The sequence below is a fragment of the Danio rerio genome, chromosome 2 (assembly GCF_049306965.1).
Source record: "Danio rerio strain Tuebingen ecotype United States chromosome 2, GRCz12tu, whole genome shotgun sequence".
Classification (NCBI taxonomy): domain Eukaryota; kingdom Metazoa; phylum Chordata; class Actinopteri; order Cypriniformes; family Danionidae; genus Danio; species Danio rerio.
The window spans coordinates 8,241,613-8,268,396 of NC_133177.1; the positions used below are offsets into that span (position 1 = coordinate 8,241,613).

The following is a 26,784-nucleotide window of genomic DNA, read 5'->3' on the forward strand; positions in this document are numbered from 1 at the left end:
AAAATTTATATCTTACACTGTAAAACCCAAAAAGTTATGGTAACGCAAACCTTTTGAGAAAACGGATTGCAACAAACCATTTAAGTTAAAAAACTAGTCCTAAACTAGTCCTAATGAGTACTGTGAACTTTTTGAATACATTTGAGTAAACGAAGCAGTTTGAGCACAGTAAAACTCAGTGAATGAACAGAACTCAAACCAACTGAGTATTGAAAACACCCAATAAGTTAAGGCAACTCAAATCGTTAAGGCAACTGAAACCGATTGCAACAAACCATTTGAGTTAAAAAATAATCTATATGAGTACTGTGAACTTACTCAATTTAAGTTGAAGTAATGAGGTATTTATTTACACATTACCTTCAACACTGAGTTCAAATCTCTTTTCAAATAAGTAGAATTAACTTTTGGTAAATTTTGAGCTAACTACACTCATTTCATTTGATAAAGTTGATTTTTGGGTTTTACAGTGCAAGAAAAAATAATAAATACATTTTTTAAGAGCAAAAATCAAGAGAAACAAATAATTTTGTTGAAATTTAGTAGCTTGTAATAATTTTTTTGCATTATTTCACATTAATTCAAATGTATTATCTTTCAATTTTTTTAATGATGTTCAGGGATTAAATACAATTTTCTTAAATATACCCATTTAACAAATCTGTTTTGTTCACATTAGACCAAACTATTTGCCCTATATTCACTAAGAAATAGATACAAATCATTTTCAAAATGAGTTGTGCTCATTTAGGCTCAGGATGGTAAATACTGTGTAATTAACTGCGGCAAATTATTACGTTAAGACCCTACTTTGTTAAATTTGTTTTATGTTTGAGTTTGATCAATTCATTCCATAATTCTTAATAAAACCTGGCTATGTTCTAATAAATCATTCCTTCTTATTAAAGTAGTTGAATCAGGCCCATGTCATAGCTAAAATTAATATTAGGAAATTACAACATTAGCTTAACAGCAAATCACTCACTCAAAAAAAAAACTACTTATTTAAAATGAGCTGAAACAATACAATAACTGAATTTTTGGGGTGACAACTTAATTGTTTTATGTTCAAACCACCTAAATGTGTAAAACTAATAATAACTAATCGATCGTGTGGAAGACAGTATTTGTAAAATTCTTTGAAGACACTTATCAAATCTATTGTGCTGAGTGATGTTTGCGTGGCCATCAATATAGGGTGTTTGCCTGATGAGGTACCATGATGTTTTGGATGCGTCCTAAAAGGGCAGCTTGCATGGTTTTGGAGAGGCGCCTATACATGCAGCATTCATTTATCACGGCGTACAGAATTATAGACTATTCTTGCGACTGCCAGAAAACAAACTACGGCAGGAGCGGATGCTATTTATATCTCGGCTGAAGGCGAGGATAGGAGCGCAAATGGAAGGTGGGGGAGGGACAAGGGTCACTGGCATGACTTCATCGAAAGGGAGTATCTGGTCCAACTCTGTCTGGATGACTCAGGTGGCAAATGTCACTTTGTAGCTGGGATAAAAAAATAAGGCAGAAGCGAAATGAAGAGGAACAAATCTGTGAGGCAGAGAAGAAAAAAACTCAAAGGGGACGCAGTGCAGATTTACTCCAGTGATTTCCTGAGGGCCACTTTACTTACTTAAGTCGATAGCAAATGAAGCAGGGGTGGTCCCGGAGACCTGGTGTGCCTATTAGCCCGCTGAAAAGAACCCTCTGTGCTTTTCTGCAGGCCTATATCCTTACTGTATGTTGACGTCAAGGATAATGTATGAGCTTCCAGCTGGTTCTTTATTCCCGCTTCTCTTTGCCTCTCTCCTCTGATTTACAATCTGGCTTTGCTGGCAGGGACGCCATTGGGGGGTCCCGAACCTCCACAATCCCATCGGCAAACAGAGGGACTCTAATCTGTGCTTTGTGCTTTCCAAAATTTGATGGAGTTTTAGCCCGGTAAAGAAATGAGCACAAGTCCAAACTCAAACAGTGCAAGTAATGCAAGGCATAGTCGTGGCTAAAAGACTAGTGCTTAAGAATTGTAAATCACCTTTACCCCCTTCATTCCAGAACTGCACTGTAAACAATGTTTATGTTGGGACAAGATGAAGGAATTTGGTTAACTTATTAGTTTTTACAAATTTCATCGAATTGAACATGAAACAATTAAGTTGTTCCCCCCAAAAACTCAAGAATTAACTCATTTTAAATATGTAGTTTGAACAAACAGCAAACATCACTTTTTGAGTGTGAATTTCCGACATGATACTTGTTATTCAGATGGAGAGACTCCAATTTTTAAGGACTTGCTCCATATTTCTTGATTTATTTGACAAATCTATAACTCAAGAGCAATCCACTCTTCCAAAAAAATGATGTCAGCTGTTTGTTCAAACTACTTATTTAAAATGAGCTGACACGACACAATTCTTGAGATAGTTTTGGGATAACTTAATTGTCTTATGTTCAATCTACTTAAATTAGTAAAAACAAGTTAACTTAATCAGTTTGTGTTGAGACACACTTCTATATACATACCTGAAGAGTGCCAAATACATCCCAGGAGGTATGTTTTTTTTTAAAGTTTTTGTTAAATCCAACAGAGATCGCCTTGTACGTTTTTTGAGATCTTGGGCTCTATTTTGACGGTCCATGCGCAAATTGCAAAACGCAGGGCGCAAACGCTTTTAGGGTGTCAGAATGCATTTTTGTTAATTTAAGGACGGGAAAATCCGCTTTGCGCCGTGGCGCATGGTCAAAAAGGGTTGAGTTTATTTTCTTAATGAGTTATAGGTGTGTTTTGAGAATAAACCAATCAGAATCTCATCTCCCATTCCCTTTAAGAGCCAGTTGCGTCGCGCCATAAGCGCATTTACTATTTACATGACGTAAAGTAAGTCTAAGTGGAAAAACTGAACATTTCACTAGCAAACAGTTACAGTTTTTTTTTTTTTTTTACAGAAAACAGTTAAACAGATCTACCTAGAATGAGAGATAAATGATCTACTTTCGCTCTCGTGGATAGGGAAACCTTGTAGCACAGACATGAATTAGCCTATAAATAATTAATTTCTTTAGTTAAGCACAAATATTTTTTTTTAACTATTTCTAAATTCCGTTCTAATTTCCAGCAAACGAATAAATGAACAATAATAACGAAGTGTGCTCAAAAACCTGACTTATATTCTAAAACACATGCTGTGCCCCATATGGTCTAAAACCTGCAGGTGGGCAAATCTAAGCTTGTTTTTAATAAAACAAATATAAATATGGATATAATAAATAATACGGCTAATAATAATAACATTATACAAAAGCAAATTTTTATGAATGAACTGAAAAAGCCCCCCGAGATGAAGAAAGCATAAAAGCAGTGGTTTTTCATATTTACTGTATGTAGGCTAGAAAATAATATGTTTTGTAATATTTTAATCCTTTATATTTATATCCTATATATATTCTTAATATATATATATATATATATATATATATATATATATATATATATATATATATATATATATATATATCCTTAATATTTAAAATTTTACATGTAAAGATATTTGCAATAGCTCTACATCTTCCTGTGTGTATTAAGCAGTGTGTAAGCGAGGTGCTCTGCGCTCGACTTTAGACCGGGTTTGTTTTGGTCTAATGAAAAATCTATTATAGTTTCTCAAAATAGCAACGCGCCAGCAGTGTGCCTCAGAACGCCTTCCTTTTTAGACCAGAACGCCTATGGGCGCACATATGAACGCAAATGCATTTGCTATTTAAACAGCGCAGCGCAACGCCTCAAAATGACTCTTGCGCCAAGCTGAAACTAGCAAAAGACTATTGCGTCGTGCCTTGCACCACATTGCGCCGGGTGTATAATAGGGCTCCTCAAATTAATCTTGTGAGTGCCATTCACGCCTGCTGTTCTCGCGTAAACCCACTAGAGGCCGCTGTCAACTGACTCTTTGACTGACTGACTAACTGACTGACTGATCTACTAACCCACCCTCCTAATCCCAACCAGTAGTGTTTTAAAAAGCACCAATTAAACAGCGCCTACCCACTTCCCTAAACCCAACCAACAGTTTTAAAATGCAATCTAGAAAATGAAAAGCCCTCACGGCAGCCTGACGTTTTCAGATTTTACCACATTCTCACGCTTATATTTACTTGTTTAATTAGTTTCTTGGTTCATGCTTTTGTCTTTCCTGCTTTCTTCGCCACACTCGAACCCGTCAATCGACTCCTCTCTGCATCTCAAGTTTACCAATGTACATGGCAAGCTACTGGTCTAACTGGTAACAACGGAAAAGCCGTCCATACGGAGGTAAGCAGTCAGCTGGTAATTTCGAAAAGGAACAACGTCTTACCACCCTGTAGCGTTTGAAATGCAGCCATACATACTTCTGGCTACATAATTCGTGATCTCCAGCAATGTAAATAGGGCTAAGACATCAGAATGAGCCTGTTGTTTATGTTATATAACTTTTCTAGTTTTGATTGTATGTTTTGTGACTAAGATGTTTTCGTCTCTTTTTTCCCCTTTATATCATCATTTGTATGTCAACAGTACAAAGTTTGTCCTAAAGTTTGTTCTTTCTTGTTCTGTGGACAGTGGTGGAAATAAGTATTGAACACAAACTTTCCCGGAAATAATGTTTTTAAAGGAGCTGTTGAAAGGAAATTGAACCAGATTTTGGTAAAAACCCAAACAATACGAACAAAAAAAAAATTTAGTTATGTGTAAAAACAAAGGAACGACACAAGGAGAAAGTAATAAAACGTATTTAATTCTTTATATAAAAGGCTTTTTTGGTGATGGGAGATTAAAGTCGCCTCTCATATGGTGAATGAAGTCACATGCATTGCTCAAGTGTGATTTTTTTCAACAAACTTCAACAGAGTGTAAAAATCTTGATGGTTCTGTGGGTCCTGTTTATCAAATCTGAGCTTTGATTTGTATTTTCTATTGGGTTCAGATCGGGTGATTGGCTGGGCCATTCTGCAGCTTAAATGTTCTTTCTCTGAGAGCATTTAAGAGTTTTCTCAGCTGTGTTTTGAATCATTGTCTTGTTGAAATGTCCACCCTGGTTTCATCTTCATCATCCTTCTAATGTAGATGTTGGACTGAAGGAGCTAATATTCATATACAATGAGCATAGGCAAAGGGTTGCTGAAGATCTACTGAGGCCATGTCTACACTAATCCGGATAAATTTGAAAACGGAGTTTTCCTCTAAAAACGCTTCACGTCCACACTGTCGTTTCTATTCGTTTTCCAAAACTTTGTCATCCACACTGAAACGACTACCAATGCTTTCAACCTGTACTGCGCATGCGTGAAACGTAAGACGCTTCGTCATGCGTCATTTTCGGCTGACGTTTATTTTCTTTCCGGCTCTTTGAAACGTTGCGGCAAAATGTCAAGGAAAAGCACAGAGTTTTTTAAATGGACTGACAATGAAGTAGAGTTGCTGCTTCGAGTAACACATGAATACAAAGTTGCAAAAGAGAGTGGAAATGTAGACTGGGAGACGTGCCAAAACAAATACGCCAATATACTGGACCGCTTTAAAGAACAGTATCCTGCTGATGACGCTGCTTACCCTCACAGTAAGGACGACATCACTAAAATCATAATCACAATGAAAATAAAGTAAACGAATTAGTAACATGACTAAGTGTCACATGACAAAAAACGCGTCATCGTTTTCGAAAGACTCCGTTTTCACAGTCTACACTACGACACGAAAAAGTCGTTTTCAAATTTATCCACTTTGGAGAGCGTTTTCAAAAAGATACGTTTTTGTTTCCTAAAAACGCGTCTCAGTGTGGATGGAAGGGCAAAACGGAGACAAAAAAATGCGTTTTTAAATGAAAACGCATTAGTGTGGACATGGCCTGAGAGATTTCAGCTGCATTGTGGACTTTCACCACCTTTCTACATTCCCCTTTTTTCATGTGTTCAATACTTTTCCTTGTCATTTCATTTTATTACACGTAACTTCATTTGCAAACTAATTCATTTGTTTGTTTTTTTTCATATCTGAATTTCTTTAATAGCTACCAACATCTAATCCAAATATTTAAGTCAACAGCACCTTTTAGAAACATGTTTTCTGAGAAAAATGATAATGTTCAATACTTAATTCCCCCACTGTATATATAAAAAACCTTAAAATAAAGTCCATGAGGGATGTCGTCCTTCTCAGGTGAAAGTCACTCAGTCATTCAGGCGGGCAGTGAAAGGCTGGAGCGCTTCACTAGGTGTTTAAGTCAAAGTGCCCTATAAATATAAATGACAGGCATTAAATGTGCCTTTAAAGGCTGGTCTCAGGTCAGCTCCCCCCTGTGCCCTAAAGACTCAAACACAGCGGGTTTAGGTGAGCTTGACGTCGATGCTAATAGTCTGAGGAGTGTTTGACGAAGGATTGAGACCTCACGCGAGTCACACACACACAGCCTCATAAAGGTGTTCTGTCATGTGAAGGTGTTATTGAATGCTAGAAGTGGCTTATTTAAATTCCAAACACACAATCCTGGTATTACTGTGCATGAGCCCAACATGTACACTGTGTTTTTACTTGTATGCTTGACTTATTTGAAGTAGGCTTCATTTAAAGGGACAGTTCAACCAAAACTAAAAATAGTCATCATTTACGCATCGTTCTCTTGTTCTAAACCTGTTTGAGTTTCTTTCTTCTGTTGAACACAAAGGGAGATATTTTGAAGAAAGTTGGAAACCTGCTACCTTGATTTACATAGTAGGAAAAACTAATGCTATGAAAGTCTGTTCTGTTTATGCAGTTAATCGTATAATAACTAAATGTATAATAATCTTGTGGCTTGACAGCAACACGGTACATTATACTTTAATTACTTACTGAAAAAAAGATATGGGATTGTTTCCGACTTGCATGTACAAAGTATTTACAATGGGAAAAAAGTGTGTGTACATTACTGGAATTCTATTATGATGATGACATTTGCACTATGATATTAAAAACTGATTCTTAATCAGTTCAAACTAAATATCACTGAAAACATAACCTGTGAATACATACTTTACCATAGTTTTTTTTGTTACTTAGGCAGAATAATAAATTAAAACACATTAACTGTCACATTACATTCTTTGGGGCCATTTACGGTTGCATATTTAAACCACAATTTAGTAGTCTAAACATAAAGCAATCATGACAAATTATATATCATTTGAAAGCTTAAAATGTCTAGTTTTCATATCCGATTTTTTAAAGACATTAATGAGCAACAAGTATTTATTAACTTGCAACAAATATACATATCTGAGTCCTAAAGCATTACTTTGCTACAGCAATCCACATGTAAAAATCTGTTTAGATGTTTCTAGATGTTTTTTTCGAAGCTATAAAATGAAATACCACTAAACTGCTCATACTTCTTGAGAATTGTATGTCTACTTTATTAATAGTGTCAAAAGTATGAAAACATACAGTTGATATTGCTCAAAACAAAGGGGAAACCCTTGTATGGTTAGCAATGGAAAATGAATGTCAACCGGTGGTCATGTTTGGTACTGCGGCAAAACAAAATCTTATTGAAAGCTCTTTTTTGAGATATCAATTTCAAATTTGTAATATAATTTGACAGCTTTGATTTTCTGTCAATTTTAGGCTAAAACATTGACACATTATGTATTATAGTAACATTTAGAATAAATGTTTTATTTATTTCATAAACCTAAAGACGGGCATCACGGTGGTTCAGTGGTTAGCACTGTTGTCCGACAGCAAGAAGGTCACTGGTTCAAGTGGCTGGGCCAGTTGGCATTTCTGTGTGGAGTTTACATCTGTTGACAAAAACAGAATCCAAAAAATAAAATGAATGAGTGAATAAACAGGGTGAGAATGCGGTAAAAATCTGAAAACGTAGTGAAAAAACAGATGAGGGCTTTTCTTTTTCTGGACGACTTTTGAAAAAATTGTCTGTTGGGTTTAGGGAAGTAATTGGGTGGGCGGGCCAATCGGTAAAATTGGTTGGGTTTAGGGAAGGAGGAGAAGGGTGGGTCAGTTAATTGGCCGGTCGCCCAGTCAATCATTCAGTCATTCATTCAGTCAGTCAGACAGACAGTCGGCCAACAGCGGCCTCTGGTGGGTTTACGCGAGAATGGCGTTGGCGCGAACGGTGCTCGCGAGAGATGTTCGGGATGTGAAAAAACGCACATCGGCGGATTCGTGAAAACAAAAACTGCAAAAATACATACCTCCCGGGACGTATTTCGCTGTCTCCAGAAACGTTTACAGGACTACGTTTTCAGAATGAGCCCGGGTTGTATACAAATAATAAAAGTCATATTACAAAATTTCTACATTGTGGAACATATTCAGTATATTCAGTCTGATCTCATGAGCAAACATACGTATTTTATGTTTTGTCAGTTTAGTGGCTAATTTGTACAAGTTCAGTCGTACAAAAATGTACGATTTTTAAAAGGAGGTGTGGCACCCAATCCTGCCCCTAAACCCAACCGTCATTGGTAGAGGAGCAAATCATACTAAATTGTATGAATGAAATTGTACAAATTCATACGAATCACTCACTAAGTCAAAAAGGTACAAATTACCGTAAGATTTTGCTGGTGTATCAAGTAGGCAGCAGAATAGTAGTATAATTCTAATATAGTTTTAATTGTTTCAAAAATGATTCAGTTCAGATTAACATGAATGCAACTGTTAAAGGACAATCCACTGTAGAGTCGCTCTATCAACCCCAAACCCAGTGGAAATAAACCAAAATTTCTGACGGAAATACAGACAAATATTCAGAATTAAAATAAGTGATTATTATTACTAAAGTAAAAAAAATATATATTTACAGCATTAAATATGGCTTAGCAGTTCTAAACCTGCCTTCCAAATTCAAGATCAAGCAATTTATCACCATTTTCCATACTTGTCACCAATAGAAATGTATACAAAACTTCAATGTTCATTGTTATTTTTCACGAGGCGTATTATAGTCACCTTTATATGGGCGTCAGATAACAAGCATGTAATTCTTCTGTCTGCTTATTAAACAAACAAGTGCAAAGCAACAGTGCGTTAATATCAACACCTCCGCCTGCTTTCCACTCTCTTGTCATGTAGACGCTGGATAAACACTTGTGAAGGAGCATGAATGTCAGTAGATGGTGTGATGGTGTCACATGCATATGTGGGTGGAAATCAATGGGGCAGAACGGTCTCCGAGCAAGATCATCTAATCCATGAAGAGAGATGCCATGTTACAGAAAATTACACAGCAGCGCCAGAGCAGTCCACAGGATTGCAATTAACAGCATTTGCTGTATTGTTGCTGATGCATGGATGTCCACTGTAAATAAATGTGGATTCAGAATGTTTAGATGAACACGTCAATTTCTTTTGAGTATGTAGTGCTTTTGTCAAGTATTAGATTTCTTGAAATGCTTGCAACACACTGAAGGAAGCCGATTTCTGCGAATAACATTTATGCATAAAAACATTTAACACAATCTACTTTTTGATTTAGTGGCTAGTTTGCATGAATTAGTACAATCTCAATTGTACATTTTTGGATGATTTGCTCATCGCCAAATGATTGTTGGATCTAAGGGCACACCACTTTTAGAAAATTGTACATTTTTGTATAATTAAATCATATCGATTTATATAAATTAGCCATTTTTCTCTCAATACTAGAGCCTAAACACATGAGATCAGGCTGTAAATGCAAAACGTTTCCATTGCAGTTTTGCTAAATATTCCTTAATATGCCTGAAAAACCACCTCATGCAAGCAGGTGAAACAATTCTATAATTTGTGTAACACAGGCTCATCCCCCTATATACATTTTTGGAGATCGCAAAATATGTAGCCAGAAGTACATATGGCTGCATTTGGTCTTTAAAGGGCACCTATGTTGAAAAATCTACTTTTAAAGCTGTTTGGACAGACATGTGTGTGAGTATAGTGTATAGACTGTCATATTGGGGTAAATTAAACACACCCAGTCCTTTTTTTTCGAATTTAACAACATAAAAACGGTGGACCAATATCAAATGCTATAAGTTTGTTTAGTTTTTTAGTTGCTAACTTTTGTAGAGAGTAACCTTTAAATGGGGTATATGCCGAATCATGCTAATAGGACTTTTAATTTGCCAGTAACCTGGGTTAAGCGCTTCCGGCGAATGGAATGCCAATGCAAAATAAGGTGCGTTTAAGGTCTGTTTTCTTTAAAAATCAGCGATCTCCACTGGCTGAGTGATATCCGATTTAAAGTGGGTCTCATTATCATTAATGGTATTACTTTTACTTTTGTTATCATTAATATTATCACCGTTCTGACCTGTCCTTCTGTTATCTTTTCATTATCATTAATATAAGTATTAATACGATTATCATTATTAAGGTTGCAGTAATTGTTGTTGTATTAGTAGTAGTAGTTGTAGCAGTAGTCATTGTTGTAGTATCGATTGTAATTGTATTTTGAAGTAGTAGTTCCTGTAGTAGTCGATGTCGTTGGTATAGTGGTAGCAGAAGTAGTAAAGGTGTCGTTGTAGCAGTAGTAGTAGTAGTCGTTGTTGGTGTAGTAGTAGTAGTAGTCATTGTAGTAGTATCGATCGTAATTGTGATTATTGAAGTATTAGTACCTGTAGTAGTTGATGTCATTGGTATAGTGGTAGCAGAAGTAGTAAAAGTGTCGTTGTAGCAGTAGTAATCGTTGTTGGTGTAGTAGTACCAGTAGTAGATGTCGTTGATGTAGATGTTGTAGTAGCAGTGATTGCGGTAGTAGTAGTAGTAGTAGTAGTAGTAGACGTTGTATTAGTTGTAGCAGACGCTGTAGTATCAGTAGTGGTAGTCATTGTTGTGGTAGTATCAGCAGTAGTAGACATTATAGTAGTAATAGTTGTGGTTGTGATTGTAGTAGCAGCAATAGTAGTTAATAATTATATAGTAATATAAGTAACTTTCAGCAGTAGTAGTAGTTAGGGTAGTACTTGTGATTTATTATCATTGTCATTTATTATTACTGTTGTCCTTTCTTTCTTTTTACTGTCATTATTTCTATTATACATTACTAAGCATAGTTGTTACTCCCTAACTCTGACTAGTTTCTTTTGTATCTGTTTTACTTATATCTGCGAGACTAGATTCATTTATTGGCTAATATTGTTCCTAATGTATGTAATCTGACCTTCCACCAAGTTACCTTTACATGGACACACACACACACACACACACACACACACACACACACACACACACACACACACACACCTAACAGTACCTGACTATATATATATTTTTTTTTTTTTTTATTGTTGTTTTGTTATGGTTTTTTGTTGATGTTTTTTGTATTTGTATGATCCCAATTTATGTACCTTTTTGCATATTCTAATAAAAAAAATAAAATAAAAAAAAAGTGGGTCTCAGATTGTACAAGAAGCACTGCATTAAATTACATTTCCCCCGCCATATCTTTATAATATGAGCATTTATTTTACCCTAGTATATTCAATGGAGCTTCTGCTTTAGCCTGCCGATTCTGACGGGCGCGTGCGAGTAAACAGCTTTTTGTCTTGTTTTACGCTTTAGCAACTAAATGAATGCTAAAGTTTATTTAACTGAATGTATTTTGTTGACATTACAACATCGATGTTGTATAAGGAACCGTATAAAATGGAAAAAAGTTCACAATAACAGGTCGCCGGAAGTGTATCAGCATGGGAACAGCACTAGCTCGGCATATATTAAGGAAAAATGTGTTTTTTTTTGTTTTTTGTTTTTTTGGAATTAAATTTGAACACCAAAATTCGACCAGAATATCACAGAGACCACATTTCAACCAATTCTGAACACTATTAACAATGATTCAAAACACCTCAGCAACTAGATAGCACACCCTGGCAATCACCCAGAATGTTTTAGCATCATGTCTTCATGTTGCGCAAGGCACGACTATAAAAAAATCTGGTTGTCATGAATGTAAAACCCAGAGAAATTGAAAGAGGTCAGCAGAACCTCCTACATCTGTAGTGATACCATACTGTGAGTGTTTTTTCCATCCGGTGTACATGCCGAATCTGCCACGTCCATCTAATTGGAATTGCGAGCTCGAGTCGACAGTAAACAAGCGTGCTTTGACAGCTTCCACTTACACACACGCCAAGAGAACGTTAGTTATACGTTGGATACAACTTCTGCAGCATGGCGTGATGCGTCTCTGACAACCCCCGCCGAGTTTTCACCGTGCAGCAACACTCCACCATTCAGTCTCTTTTGCTATCTTTCTCTCAAACAACCCAGATGCTAACACACACTCTTGGGCCGTCTGTCTGCATCCTTCTTTAATATCGGCTCACTCTGTTCCAGAACTATGGAGGCAGCACTGTAAGGCGTGATGGGCATAATCCTGATGCGAAAGCTGTTCCAAACCTTAATTCCTTTCTAATTATGCTGCCTCATTAGGTATCTAATGTTGGCCAAAGCTACATCACATGTAGTTTTCAACAAATGCAATCCCAGAATGCATTTTAACAGAAATAGTAGGGGAAAGAACCAAGTTTAGTGGATGAAATGAAATGCAAATGATAAATTACAGATATTAAAAACTTTAAATACTTAGAGTCATTTAAAGGACAACATGAACAAAAGGAAACAAATTCTAAATATGTATTGATGTCTGCAGTTAAATATCCACAATAAACTAATTTGTTGTCTTGATTTGCTAATCAATAACTAAACTAATATAAGGGATTGACTTTCTAGGCTACAGAATGTTTCACAATTTAACTCAGTTGAAAGAATTTTGGTATAAAGATGGAGAATTATTATTTTTTTTTGCCATTTTTTTAACATCCTAATATTAAACTAAAGCGCAAAGCTGGATATTTTAACCAATGGGTGTCAGGTGACAGTGGAGATGAGAATCCAATATGCAGTTTTATTGAGAATCGATGTCAAACCGGTAATGGTCAATTATAGGAGCAAGTGAGTAAATACAGGAAAATCCAGAAGTGTAGTCGAGGTCACAGTCAATGAGGTCAATACTGGCGGCAATAAACATAAACAAGGCAACAAGGCAAGGATCAAACATGGAGAACGCTTAGTAATGTTACAAGTAGAAACTAACCAGACTCAAAAATATGTGTCTTAAAGTGACTTGTATAAATAGTCCTGTCATTAGACCTTCCGAGTATCAGCTGTATGTATACATGTATACAATCATGGGTGAATTGGAACTGGTGTGTGTGAGATGCACGACGGGAGTTGTAGTTCATATCAGTGTCAGACATGTAGTTCTGGTAATAATGAATGTTCTTCTGCAATCTATACGGGTTTGATTGCTGGTAATAAAGACAGGTATGTAGAACATGTTTTTATAGATGCTATTGTATCTGTTATGCAATAATATTGTAATAGATCTATTACATTCCAAGTTGTTTAGCCTAGTGACATGCAACTAGAGAACGATCATAACAAGGAAAAAATAAGGCTCTGAAGTGCTATTTCTTTGTAGCATGTAAACACTATATAAGTAAAACATTGTATTAGTCAGTTGTGAAGGTATGACATCAAGGATTTATAGCTCAGCAAAATGCTAATATATAACCATTACAATCGAAGAAAAAGCAAGGCACTGGAATGCTATTTGTTGGTAGCATATCAATATGAAAAGCATATTGTAGTAGTGAGGTTTTGACGTTCATGGGGTTTAGCTTGGAAATCATACTAACATGCAACCACTAAAACAAGGCAACAACTGAGCCTCTTGTGTGAAATGTTATTTGTTTGCTGCATGTGTGAGAGGCAGCATATGTGTGTAGAGTTAAATTTACTTCATATTTTACAGTCACTTGCGAGGTTATCACTTTCAGGCTGTTAGCAAAATGCCAATATGTGAGCATTAAAATGACCCTGCTGAAAAATCCAGCTTAAACCAGCCTAGGCTGGTTGGCTGGTTTTAGCTGGTTGACCAGGCTGGTTTTAGAGGGGTTTTGGCCATTTCCAGGCTGGTTTCCAGCCATTTCCAGCCTGGTCTTAGCTGGTCAGGCTGGAAAATGACCAGCCAAATCCAGCTAAAACCAGCTTGATCAGCCTGGTTTAAGCTGGACATAGCTGGTTTTGGCTGGACTCCCAGGCAGACCAGCTAAGACCAGGCTGGAAATCAGCCTGGAAGTGGCCAAAACCCCTCTAAAACCAGCCTGGTCGACCAGCTAAAACCAGCCAACCAGCCTAGGCTGGTTTAAGCTGGATTTTTCAGCGGGGCAAAGAAACAAAATTAACTGTAAATTGTGAGGTTATAGCATTTAGCATTTAATGCTAATAAGGAATGGTCAGAATCAAAGAAGATCGAGGCTCTGGAATGCTATTTGTTTTGTACCAAATGTAGATATCCAGTATGTGAAACATAGTAGTTACTTGTGAGGTAATGATGTTCAGGAGGATTAGCTTAGCAAAAATGCTAACGTGCAACCACTAAAATAAGACAATGATTGAGCCTATTGTGTAAAATGTTGATTGTCTGCAGCATAGGCTATGTAAGAAGCATGTATGTAGAGCATATTGTAGTTTGTATTTCAGTCAAGTGTTAGCAAAACACGAATATGCGAGTATTTAAATCAAAGGAAAAATCAATGTAGTCAGTTACGGCATTTAGCTTAACAAAATGTTAACAAGTAACCATCAGAATCCAGGCCTTGTAAAGCAGAAGTCACTTGTAAGGTTATGACATTTAAGGGGTTTAGCTTAGCAACATGCTAACAAGGTGTCAATGGAATTAAAGGAAATACAAGGCTCTAAAATGCTCGCATTTGTCGCATTATATATATATATATATATATATATATATATATATATATATATATATATATATATATATATATATATATATATATATATATATATATATATATATATATACACACAGCAGGGGCACTGCTAGGGTCGAAAGGGATAAGGGGCTTAGTTGCAGAACAAAGAGCTTTTGGGGTTTGAGTCTTCGGAATTGAAGAAAAATCAGGGCTCTGAAATGCTATTTGTTTGTTACATATGTAGATATATCATATGTAAAACATACTTTAGTAGTCACTTGTGAGGTTATGACGATGCAAGGGTTTATCTTAGCAACATGCTAACAAGAAACCATCAGAATTGAAGAAACATCAAGGCTAATGCTGTTTGTTTGTTGCGTATGTAGATAGCCTAAACAGTATGTAAAACATATTGTAGTAGGCCTGTTAACTTGTGAGACTGTGCTGGAGGCAATGACGTTCCAGGGGTTTAGCTTAGCAACATGCTAACAGCAGTCCAGAATTGAAAAAAAAAAATGAAATGCTATTTGTTTGTCACATATTTAGATATACAGTATGTAAAATATATTGTAGTAGTCAAATGTGAGGTTATGGCATTTAATGTTTTTAGCTTAGCAACATGCTAACCATAAGTCTTCGAAATTAAAGAAAAATCGTGGCTCTGTAATGCTATTTGTTTTTCGCATATGTAGATATACAGTATGTAAAACAGAAAGTATTACTTCAATACATGGTTATTATACTATTTTTAAGATCGATTCAACTTATGGCTTCATTGATGCTTAAAATGTTGAATATTCTAGATGTAATCTACTTTCTGCAACTTTTTGCTAATACATTTTCAGACTATCTCTATACTTTTGTATTTGACAAGCTAATTTCAAAGCCTTCTCAATCCTGCCACAGTAACGCCATTTAGTTTTGCTCACCGACGTCCAACATCCAATTATCCACAAGTTTGCCTGATATATAATAAAGCATAATCCCCTCGAATAGCCAGCGCTTATTTCTTTATGAGCAAACTTGGAAGGCGGTTTGTCAGTGTGATCAGAGCTTCTCTATCTCTTGTGTATCTCCCTGATTTCCCAAGTCAGATCTCCCTCCGCGGCGAGGCTCCGCATTCCCCACGCTGCACAAAAGCATGTTTGATCTTTCCAATTACGCCGGCCGCTCTGTGCAAGCCTGCAGATCCGAGAGAACAGCTTGGCAGCAGAATTGGTTGCACATCAGGCTCTTTTACTGGTGGAGTTATTCGCCCAGAGGTGGAGATCCGCGTATCTGCCTTTGCTGCTGCCTCATCAGGAGAGAAGGGACTGTTTGGGCCAAAAGTGCAGTAATAATCACGTTGCGTGAACTCTCATTAAGATGGTGGAGGGCTGCGCTGCGTGGGAGGCTGTGTGTTTGTGTTTATATGTGTGTATCTGTGAAACAGGAAGGGAGAGTGTTAGTGTGGGTGGTGGAAATACAGTAGCTTTGTTCCAAAACCTAGTGAGCTGCCACAGTGTCTGCAGCCTACATAAGCAGCTGTGTTAAAATAACATCCTGACGGCGGTGGCACCTTAAAAGTGACTGTTTCAATGCTCTCTATATACGTAGAATAAGATGCTGTGCGTTAATAGCATTCAACTGGCTACACAAACGTTTGATTTTAAAATATCGTCGAATATTGACTTTTCTCGACACCCTGAAAGTGATAACCTCGCAAGTGCCTCTAAAATATGAAGTACAATATGTTCCACATACATGCTGCTTCTCACATATGCTCACAAGAGACTGAATTGTTGTCTTATTTTAAGCTTTCATGTTAGCATGTTCGCTAAGCTAAACTCCCTAAATGTCACTTCAACACCTCAATTCACTGTGAATAAATAAATAAACATTATTAATAATAATGGTTGATGATGATTGAATGTATTTGCTAATTAAAGGAATAATTCACCCAAAAGTTTAAATTTTGTCATTATTTAATCACCCTCAGGTTCCAAACCTTCGTTTTTTTCTTGATTTTATATCTTGAAAAATGTTTTAAACTGGTAGCCATTGACATCGACAGTAGAAAAAAGAAAATACCATGGTAGTCAGTAGGAATGCCACGGTTCTCAATATAATATTGAACCGTACGTTACGACTTCCACAGTTTAATACGCGCTTGTGAATTGCGGTTTTCTCGGTTTTGCGAAATAAATAATTTAATAAGTATTTATTTATTTAATAATTAAATGTTATAAATATATAAAAAATATATAAATATATAAAAAATATATATAAAATATATAAATATATAAAATAATTTATGTGGGTTTTTTATCTCCCCGAATTGACTGTCTGCGCCTCTAAAGCTGAGATGAGGAAACTCCTCCCTGCGAGTAAATATCCAATCACTATGCTCTAAAGTTAGAGGGGTGCTTGACCATCATTCCACACTTTAACATTGCGAGCGGCGGTGAAGTGAGGTTGAGGCAACTGTACAAGTAAGCGGCGGCGAAGTGAGGCAACAGTACAAGAAATCGCCGGCGTCTTTTATATCAGCGGTGTGAGGACGTTTCAGTTTTGCCGATAAGTATAATGCCGGAAAAAAAAAACTGTAAACAAAAAATAACTGAGTGCAAGCATTGTTTTACACGTTTAACCATGACTGCACATCTGCAGCGCCATCACCCAGCAATATGACTGCCTGTAGGCAGAATATCAGAGAAGGTAATAAAGTCCTCCAAATAGCAACAATCCCTCGCTGAATCCTTCAAGCAAACAAAACCCAACTGGTTCTGAGAGACACAAAAAAATAAAATGAGTATTGCAATAAATTGTTTTTATTTTTTTCTCCTTAACCTCTTACTGTTCCTATTGCCTATAGAATAAAAAAATAAATAAATAAAACATTTGTCAAGCCATGAGAACCGAACCGAACCAAAAACCGTGTTAAAAAAACCGAGGTATGTATTAACCATGGGCTAACTGTATTGTTGCATCCCTAGTTGTCAGTGGCTGCCAGTTTGCAACATTATGCAAAATATTATCTTTTGTGTACAAACGAAGAAACTCAAGCAGGTTTCAAAAGTTCGCTCTTAGCTAATGATTGATGATAAAGCTAGTTTGGCATGCTGTCCCTGGAGAGAGCCCTGAACTTGTGAGATCCTCGAGCCCCGGACTCCCTCCCATTGCAGGTTGAGAGAGGAGTCCGAGTTCAGGTAGGTCTCGAGAACTCCCCTGCTTGATAATGTTGGAAGTAAATTAATGCTATGAAGTGTCTACACTGAAAAAAGTGTTGCATGCAAAACTGTTGCAAACAATTTATTTGTGTTGAATTTAAACAAATAAATTAAGTTTAATAATCTTCAACTTAATTTGTTTAAATTCAACACAAATAAATAGTTTACAACCAGTTAATGTAAAAAAATTAAGTAAATCTAAGGAATCATCTCTGAATAATTTTTTTCAGTGTATGCTGTCAATTTAGATTTGTCACTTTACTTATGTTACATGTTTTTGGTCTGTGGAAGGAAACCGGAGAGCCCAGTGAAAACCCACGCAAAGCACGAGAAGAACATGCAAACTCTGCACAGAAATGCCGACCTGGCTAGGAAGTGTCCGAGCCAGTGACATTCTTGGTGCTAACCACTAGGCCTCCGCGCTGCCCTGACAAGGAAATGGGAGGAGTAGGGGTGGAAGGGGGGATTCTTCAAGACGAAGATGGTTGAGGTAAGATACTCTGGTTATTTATAGTGGTTAAGGAGTCGTCTGATTGGTAAATCAGTGTTAGCTAATGTGGACCAGGTGCTATCAATCATAAGCATGTGCTCCTCTCGAAATTAGTCTATAAATAAACTTCACTTGTAAAGTAGAGTAGATGTCAGAAGTTTTATTTTTGGGTGAACTATGCCTTTCAGATTTGTCAGTAGCTTTTGCAGGTGGCGTTCATTTACTGACTCTTTTAATGGAATGATGGGCCCAAGATATTTGCTATGGCAACTTTTGATATTGAAACGCCGAACAAACTGACTTGTACTAACAACTTCAGTACTTTGATATACTGTATTGTTTAGGATATTTATGTAAATTACAATCCAAAAAGTGATATGAGCTGGCAGCAGTTTTTACAATACTGATCAAAATATCATTATCAAATCAGAGAAAGTCATTTATTTTAGTGGATCAGTCATTTTGAGATAGATAAAAGAAGCAATAACAATTGTTCATATAGCTTTATGCTGTTTATTTAAGCTGAATATAGCATTTTCTATACGTATATATTCTTATTTTTTGCACTTTGGAGTGTCCTAGTCAAAGTCCTGACTTGAATTCAATTGAGATGCTGTGACATGACTTTAAAGGGCAGTTTGTGCTTCAAATGTGGCTGAATTACAACAATTCTGCAAAGATGAGTGGGCCAAAATTCCTCTTCAGGCACTGTAACAGACTAAATTTAAGCTATTGAAAACTTGAAAGTTGAATGCAGTTGTTGCTGCTAAAGGCAGCCCAACCAGTTATTACTGTAGGTTTAAGGGCAAACACTTTTTCACACAGGGCTATGTAGTTTTGTATTTTGTTTTCCCTTAATAATAAAAACCTTCAATTCAAAACCGCATGTTTACTAGTGTTATCTTCGACTAATACTGAAATTAGTTTGATGATCTGAAACATTAAACTGTGCCAAACATACAATCAAATAAGAAATCAGTAAGGGGCAAACACTTTTACACAACACTATATAAACATATATACTTAATCAAACGTTCCTTTAAATACTTCAACAAACTAATTTACTAAAATGAATGACTTTTTGGGATGGTTAATTGTGGAAAATTGACTATTGTTGCATGTGCAAAGAGTGTTAAACAAAACCAAGTGACTCTCCACATGGGAGTCGGTTGCTCAAACAAGGAGTCTAGCTGGCCTCCATTACATATATATTCTTTTTTTTTTGGACATTTGATTGGCCTAGTCAAAGTCCTGACCTGAATCCAATTAAGATGCTGTGGCATGACCTTACAAAGATGCTAAATGCTCCAAATGTGGCTGAATTACAACAAATCTGCAAAGATGAGTGGGCCAAATTTCCTTCACAAGCACTGTAACAGACTCATTTCAAGTTATCTAAAACACATGATTTCAGTTTTTGCTGCTATTGGTAGCCCAACAAGTTAATAGGTTTAGGGGCAAACACTTTTTCACACAGGGCTATGCAGTTTTGTATTTTTTTTCCCCTAATCATAAAAACCATATCAAAACAGCATGTGTTTACTAGTGTTATCTTCGACTAATATTGAAATTAGTTTGATGATATTAAACAATAAACTGTGCCAAACATGCAAACAAATAAGAAATCAGTAAGGGGCAAACACTTTTTCACACCACTTTATATACATACATACTGAATTGAGCTTAAAAAAAACGTTCATTGAAATACCTTTAACAAACTGAATTACTAAAAGGAATAACTTTAATGGATGCTTAATTGTATTTGAACATTGCTTATTGTTGCATGTGCAAAGAGTGTTAAACAAAACCCAGTGACTCTCCACATGCGAGTCGGTTGCTTTAACAAAGAAACTAGCTGGCCTTACATATATATTCTTGTTTTTTTGGACATTGGACTGGCCTAGTCAAAGTCCTGACCTGATTCCAATTAAGATGCTGTGGCATGACCTTACAAAGATGCTTCATGCTCCAAATGTGGCTGAATTACAACAAATCTGCAAAGATGAGTCGGCCAAATTTCCTTCACAAGCACTGTAACAGACTCATTTCAAGTTATCTAAAACACATGATTTCAGTTTTTGCTGCTATTGGTAGCCCAACAAGTTAATAGGTTTAGGGGCAAACACTTTTTCACACAGGGCTATGCAGTTTTGTATTTTGTTTTCCCCTAATCATAAAAACCATTTCAAAACTGCATGTGTTTACTAGTGTTATCTTCGACTAATATTGAAATTAGTTTGATGATATTAAACAATAAACTGTGCCAAACATGCAAACAAATAAGAAATCAGCAAGGGGCAAACACTTTTACACACCACTTTATATACATACATACTGAATTGAGCTTAAAAAAAACGTTTATTGAAATACCTTTAACAAACTGATTTACTAAAAGGAATAACTTTAATGGATGCTTAATTGTATTTGAACATTGCTTATTGTTGCATGTGCAAAGAGTGTTAAACAAAACCCAGTGACTCTCCACATGCGAGTCGGTTGCTTTAACAAAGAGACTAGCTGGCCTTACATATATATTCTAGTTTTTTTGGACATTGGACTGGCCTAGTCAAAGTCCTGACCTGAATCCAATTAAGATGCTGTGGCATGACCTTACAAAGATGCTTCATGCTCCAAATGTGGCTGAATTACAACAAATCTGCAAAGATGAGTGGGCTAAATTTCCTTCACAAGCACTGTAACAGACTCATTTTAAGTTATCTAAAACACTTGATTTCAGTTTTTGCTGCTATTGGTAGCCCAACAAGTTAATAGGTTTAGGGCAAACACTTTTTCACACAGGGCTATGCAGTTTTGTATTTTGTTTTCCCCTAATCAGAAAAACCATTTCAAAACAGCATGTGTTTACTAGTGTTATCTTCGACTAATATTGAAATTAGTTTGATGATATTAAACAATAAACTGTGCCAAACATGCAAACAAATAAGAAATCAGTAAGGGGCAAAATCAGTAAAGTGGTTTTTCACACCACTTTATATACATATATATACTGAATCAAGCTTAAAAAACGTTCATTGAAATACCTTTAACAAACTGATTTACTAAAAGGAATAACTTTAATGGATGCTTAATTGTATTTGAACATTGCTTATTGTTGCATGTGCAAAGAGTGTTAAACAAAACCCAGTGACTCTCCACATGCGAGTCGGTTGCTTTAACAAAGAGGCTAGCTGCCCTCAATTACAAATATATTCTTATATTTTTTGACTCTGGACTGGCCTAGTCAAAGTCCTGACCTGAATCTTATTAAGATGCTGTGGCATGACCTTAAAAATGCAGTTCATGTTCCAAATGTGGCTATATTACAACTATATAAAGATGAGTGGGCCACAAATTCCTTCACAAACACTGTAACAGACACATTTCAAGTAATTGAAAACTTCGCTGCTAACCTGTTATTAGGTTTAAGGTGCAAACACTTTATCACACAGGGCTATGTAGTTATGTATTTTGTTTTCCCTTAATAATAAAAACCATTTCAAACCTGCATGATGTGTTTACATATATAGAATCAAGCATAAATACATGTTGATTTAAATACCTCAACTAAAATGAATGACTTTCTCGCATGGTTAATTGTGTTTGAACATTGCCTATTGTTGCATGTGCACACAGAGTGTTAAAGAAAACCCAGTGATGTCTCATTTAGTTGCTCTTAGCGCTGAATAAATAGTTGGGAACATTTCATGTAGGTGTCATGGATCTTGTAAATCAGCCATTGTAATCACGCCGATGACTCTTCAGTTCTTATGAGGCATTTATTTACATAGTTATGCATATCTGAACAGACGGAATTCAAATAAGCGGAATATTCATCAAACAACAGCTCGAGTCAACCTGTCGTCGTTTCACCTTTCGGATAAGCTTTGAGTTTTGAATATGGCATGCATGTAAAGCTGTAGAGCCTGACCAGCTCGGTCAAGCGCACATGAGCATACTGTACACATACACACACACATACACACAGCACAATTCCCCCCTCGCTTACAAGCTGGGGAAATGGGAATCTTAAAATCACAGCTCGATGTCCTCCACGTGGACAAACCTCTCAGTCTCGGGAGCGTTTCATGGAAGACGAAATACAACAGAGGTAAATAAAACACCTTTCTTGATTTGTAACAGTCCGCTTTGTTTTTCGTCCGTATAGGACCTTCCGTTCTCTGTAACGTCTCTTTCCGAAAGTTTCATCTGTTCCACTCCTCTCGTCCTTTCTTCAATATGAAGAAAAGATCAGAAGAATTTTTGAGGGAGAAAGAGTGGCAAAATATCCTCTAGCCAACATCAAACGGTCCCGGCGTACATTTAATACATTATTTAAACATTATTACAGCTAGCTTATAATTCTCCAGTCCGTCTCATCGTTTGTGGCCTCGGCAAATGAGTATGGAAGGGATTTGAGTTCCGGAAGAAAGTGATTGTTTTTTTAGTTTTTTTTTTTTTGCCAGTAGAGAAACACATGCACACATGCAAACTGAACCTGAGAAGTAGAAACGTTGTCGATTTAATCCATGTAATGAGAATTCAGTGTAAACACAAGAAAGTCATGGCAAAAGGGAGGGAAGAACAAAGACGGTTGCCTGAGGCGCCATCATACAGAATTCCAATTAACATGTGCTGTGATTTCCCAGCATCCCCAGGTGCCGAAACGCAGGCTGCGATACAGTTTTCCATTGGACACGCCTGTTTTCCACAGGCTCCTTGGGAAGGGGTGCGACACTGTCTCAAATTGTATACAGGTTTTTCCATTGGCTCTTCAAGCAATAGTTGGCTCCAGTCATTTTCCATGGGCTTTCTATTGATTGTCCCAGTCAGTTGTTGCTAGCCTGGAGGCTCAGCAGGTGTTTTTTGTGTGTGTATTTTGAATCAGTCAAACCCGTATGGGTAGAGTTTGGCTCATTTGTTGTTTTATGTCTTGTGCATCTCCTATACTCTTCCTTTGGTGCCCCGGCAGAGTCCCGCCAATTCGACAGAGATCTCTGTGGAGAAGGAAATAAAAAAAAAAAGCAAAGATCAGCTAACGCATGACAAATTGACAGAACTGAGGGCTTTAATTTCAAGAGACTCTACATGAAATGATGATTCTGTTGTAATGTAACGTCAAAGTGGAAATCAATTTGCTTTGAATTGGTCACGCCTCACCAAATGTTTCATTTGAATGCGAACAGGAAGAATTACATCTGTGGAAAATGTCATGTTCTTCTACTTTAGTCCGCACAAGATAATTCAATGTCTGTCTTTCTGTCTATCATGGCAGATGATATTTCACAGTACTATTTTCTAGCTACCTAGCTGGGGACTATATTGAGGCGCTGTGCAATATCATATGAGAGCAAAGTTCCTTGGTTATTACACCAGAATGAGAGTATATAAGGCTAGAAAATAGCAACTTTCATTTTCCATTTGTATCCCTGCCGGTCCTACGTCACCCAACCCGCTCCAAGCTGGTATCAAACCAGCTAGAGCACCTTTAGAGGTCAGAGGACTGAGGTTTATCTGCACAGCACCTACTGGCTAGCCTCTGTTACACTCACCCTCCTTAACCTCACTCCGCTCCGGGTCACAACACCAACATAGCCCTGCCGGTCCTATGCCACCCAACCCGCTCCAAGCTGGTATCAAACCGGTGACCTTCCGCATAGGAGTCGGTTGCTTTAACAAGGAGGCTAAAGACCATGGCCTCTAGAGATCTGTCACTACAGCACCTTTAGAGGTCAGAGGAGTGAGGTTTACCTGTACAGCACCTACTGGCTAGCCTCTGTTACACATTAGTCTTAGTACACAACTTAACTACAGAATAGTCAAACTTTAAATGGGAAAATTATTCAATTATTTTTTTTAAATATTGAGCGAGATGCTAATGGTCTAATCGGATTCAATGATTTATGCTAAGCTAAGCTAAATGACTCTGTGGATTAAAGAGCCCTAATATGGGTTTTTGAAAATTAACTTCCATACAGTGTGCGACAGCTCTAAGTGAATAAAAACATAAAGTTTAAATATGAAAAAATGTAGATTGTTTCACAAAATATGAAGTGCCGGATCAGGTAAAACGTGAACGCACTTTTCCCTTTAAACACCAGTGGAGTGCAGGTGTATGTGGGACTGATCATAACTGAAGATGAGTGAATATTGAGTGAACATTCTGTTAATAATTCAATAATCTACTCTGCAACGTAGGAATCGTCAACTGTTTGTTAAAGGAAAGATCAGAAAAGACTACTGATGTATGGGACTTTGTCAGAGCTTAACAGGAACTTTACAGCACACAGTTCATGGATCAGTTTCTTCCTTTATTTCACAAGTGTAAGTAACTTAAGTATGATTAAAATGGTTGCCTCCTTGTTTTCTCCAGCTTGCAAAATATGTATTTAATTGTGTTTTATTACTTGTAATCGCTCCACACAGCTTGTACTGTAACTGGTTAACTTTTTATATTCTCATATAGAGTATGAAAAAATCTTCTTGTTGTTAAACAGAAATTGGGTGAAAAAAATAAACAGGAAGGCTAATAATTCAGGGGGGCTAATAATTTTTACTTCAACTGTATGAGTGGACATGTGTGCTTTCATCTGAGTATATATTTGTTGTTTATTTTGATTTATTTGTCTATACTTTTTATTTGGATAATTTTACAAAGCTTGTTTGTTGTTTGTGAAGCGCTTTGAGTTGCATGCATGTAAGAAAAGTACTATTCAGATAAAATGTATTATTATTATTATTATTAATATTATTATTATTATTTTAAAAACCTAAACAATACAAACAGAAAAATAAAACAAATCTGAAAAATATTTTTAAAATCTGTTATTTTCTATAGGATTTAGGTCGGGTGATTGGCTAGGCCATTCTACAGCTTGATTTTCTTTCTCTGAATGCATTTGAGAGTTTCCTCTGCTGTGTTTTGGATCCTTGTCTTGCTGAAATGTCCACCCTGGTTTCGTCTTCATCATCCTGCTAATGTATATGGACTGAAGCGGCTAATATTTATTTACAGTGACGAAGAGAAAAGGGATGCTGACAACTATTAAGAGATTTCAGCTGCTGTCTGGGCTTTCACTGCTATTCTACATCTCCCTTTCTTCATGTGTTCAATAATTTGTTCCTGTGTAAACTTAGTTTGTGAACTAATTAGTTTTGTTTTCTTTGCATTTACGTATTTTTTTGGTTTTTATCAACATTTGGTGAAAATTTCAAGTCAACGGCACCTTCAAAAATATGTATTCTGAGAAAAATAGTGACACATTTAATAGTTATTCCCCCCACTGTAGATCTGGAACAAAATGGGAGTAAACAATGACAATTTTTTAATATTGATCTGAACCATTCCTTAAATTCCCAGTAAAGCCAGGCCAAATGTGTTGGCTCTCATTCCAATGAGGACGGTAATCAGGCACACGGACACACAGCTGCCTCTGGAGATTGGATCATGGCATGTCAACAGCCCGGCCACGGCTGCTCGTGCATACAGATGCAAACATAAATGAATCATACACAGGCCATCAGCATGCAGCGTCACGACAGACACACACTCGCTCGCACACACACTCGACCACTGGGCACGGGGCTCCACTGCCGGCACATTAAAAAGCTCATTAGCCGACTAATTAAACTCATTGCTCTCTTTTAGCATCTCCTCCATCTCCCTTATTAAGCTCTCCACGCCACCTCCGCTAGCCATAGTCTAAAGCGAAAGCAGCTTCCCCAGCGAGCAGACACAGCAGCCAGCGAAGAGGAAAGGGCACTGCACTGTGTGTAAGTCAGCCGTTACTCCAATCCCAAGACGGTGCGGTTCAAAGCGCTCCAGGCGTTTACAGACGCAAGTGAAATGAGCGTGCTTATTTTGACTAAGTCAGACTCAGCAGCGTTATGGATTGCATTTATTTGCTGGATAATTTATGTGCTTGAAACTGCTTATCGTGTGGAGACGGGTGGGGGAACAGCTCTACATATAAACAGTGATTTGCATAGCTTGACACGGAGGGTTTTGCTTATCATGATAGCTGTTTTATTGCACATGTTCGGTTTACAAATTTAGCTTGCGAGCCAAACTCAAACGTCTCTGTTAGACTGCAATGGAGAATTCTAACATGTAATTAAAACTCTCCTCATGCGGAGATCGCAGTTACGTTCACACTATTAACGCATATAGAGTTGAAGTCAGAATTATTAGCCCCCCTGTATATCCCCCCACCCCCATCAAATTTTTGTTTAACGGAGAGAAGATTTTATTCTACACATTTTAAAACATAAATAATTTCTAATAACTGATTT

At 36.9% G+C, this 26,784-nt stretch overlaps 1 protein-coding gene across 4 annotated transcripts in view; it reads right to left on the reverse strand.

Annotated features, from left to right (window-relative positions):
• Positions 1–6,030: 6,030 nt before the first annotated feature.
• The window catches only part of ephb3a (eph receptor B3a), a 109,973-nt gene continuing 89,219 nt past the window's right edge, over positions 6,031–26,784 (reverse strand). The window contains exon 16 of one of the 4 annotated variants that reach the window (XM_068222928.2): positions 6,031–7,812. In XM_068222928.2, coding sequence (XP_068079029.1) covers positions 7,770–7,812 — 43 coding nt within the window. In that variant the 3' untranslated portion in view covers positions 6,031–7,769. Of the gene's footprint in view, positions 7,813–22,252; positions 23,490–26,784 lie in introns of those variants that run through there. The other 3 variants (XR_012384973.1, XR_012384962.1, NM_131097.2) reach the window with 3 other exon arrangements.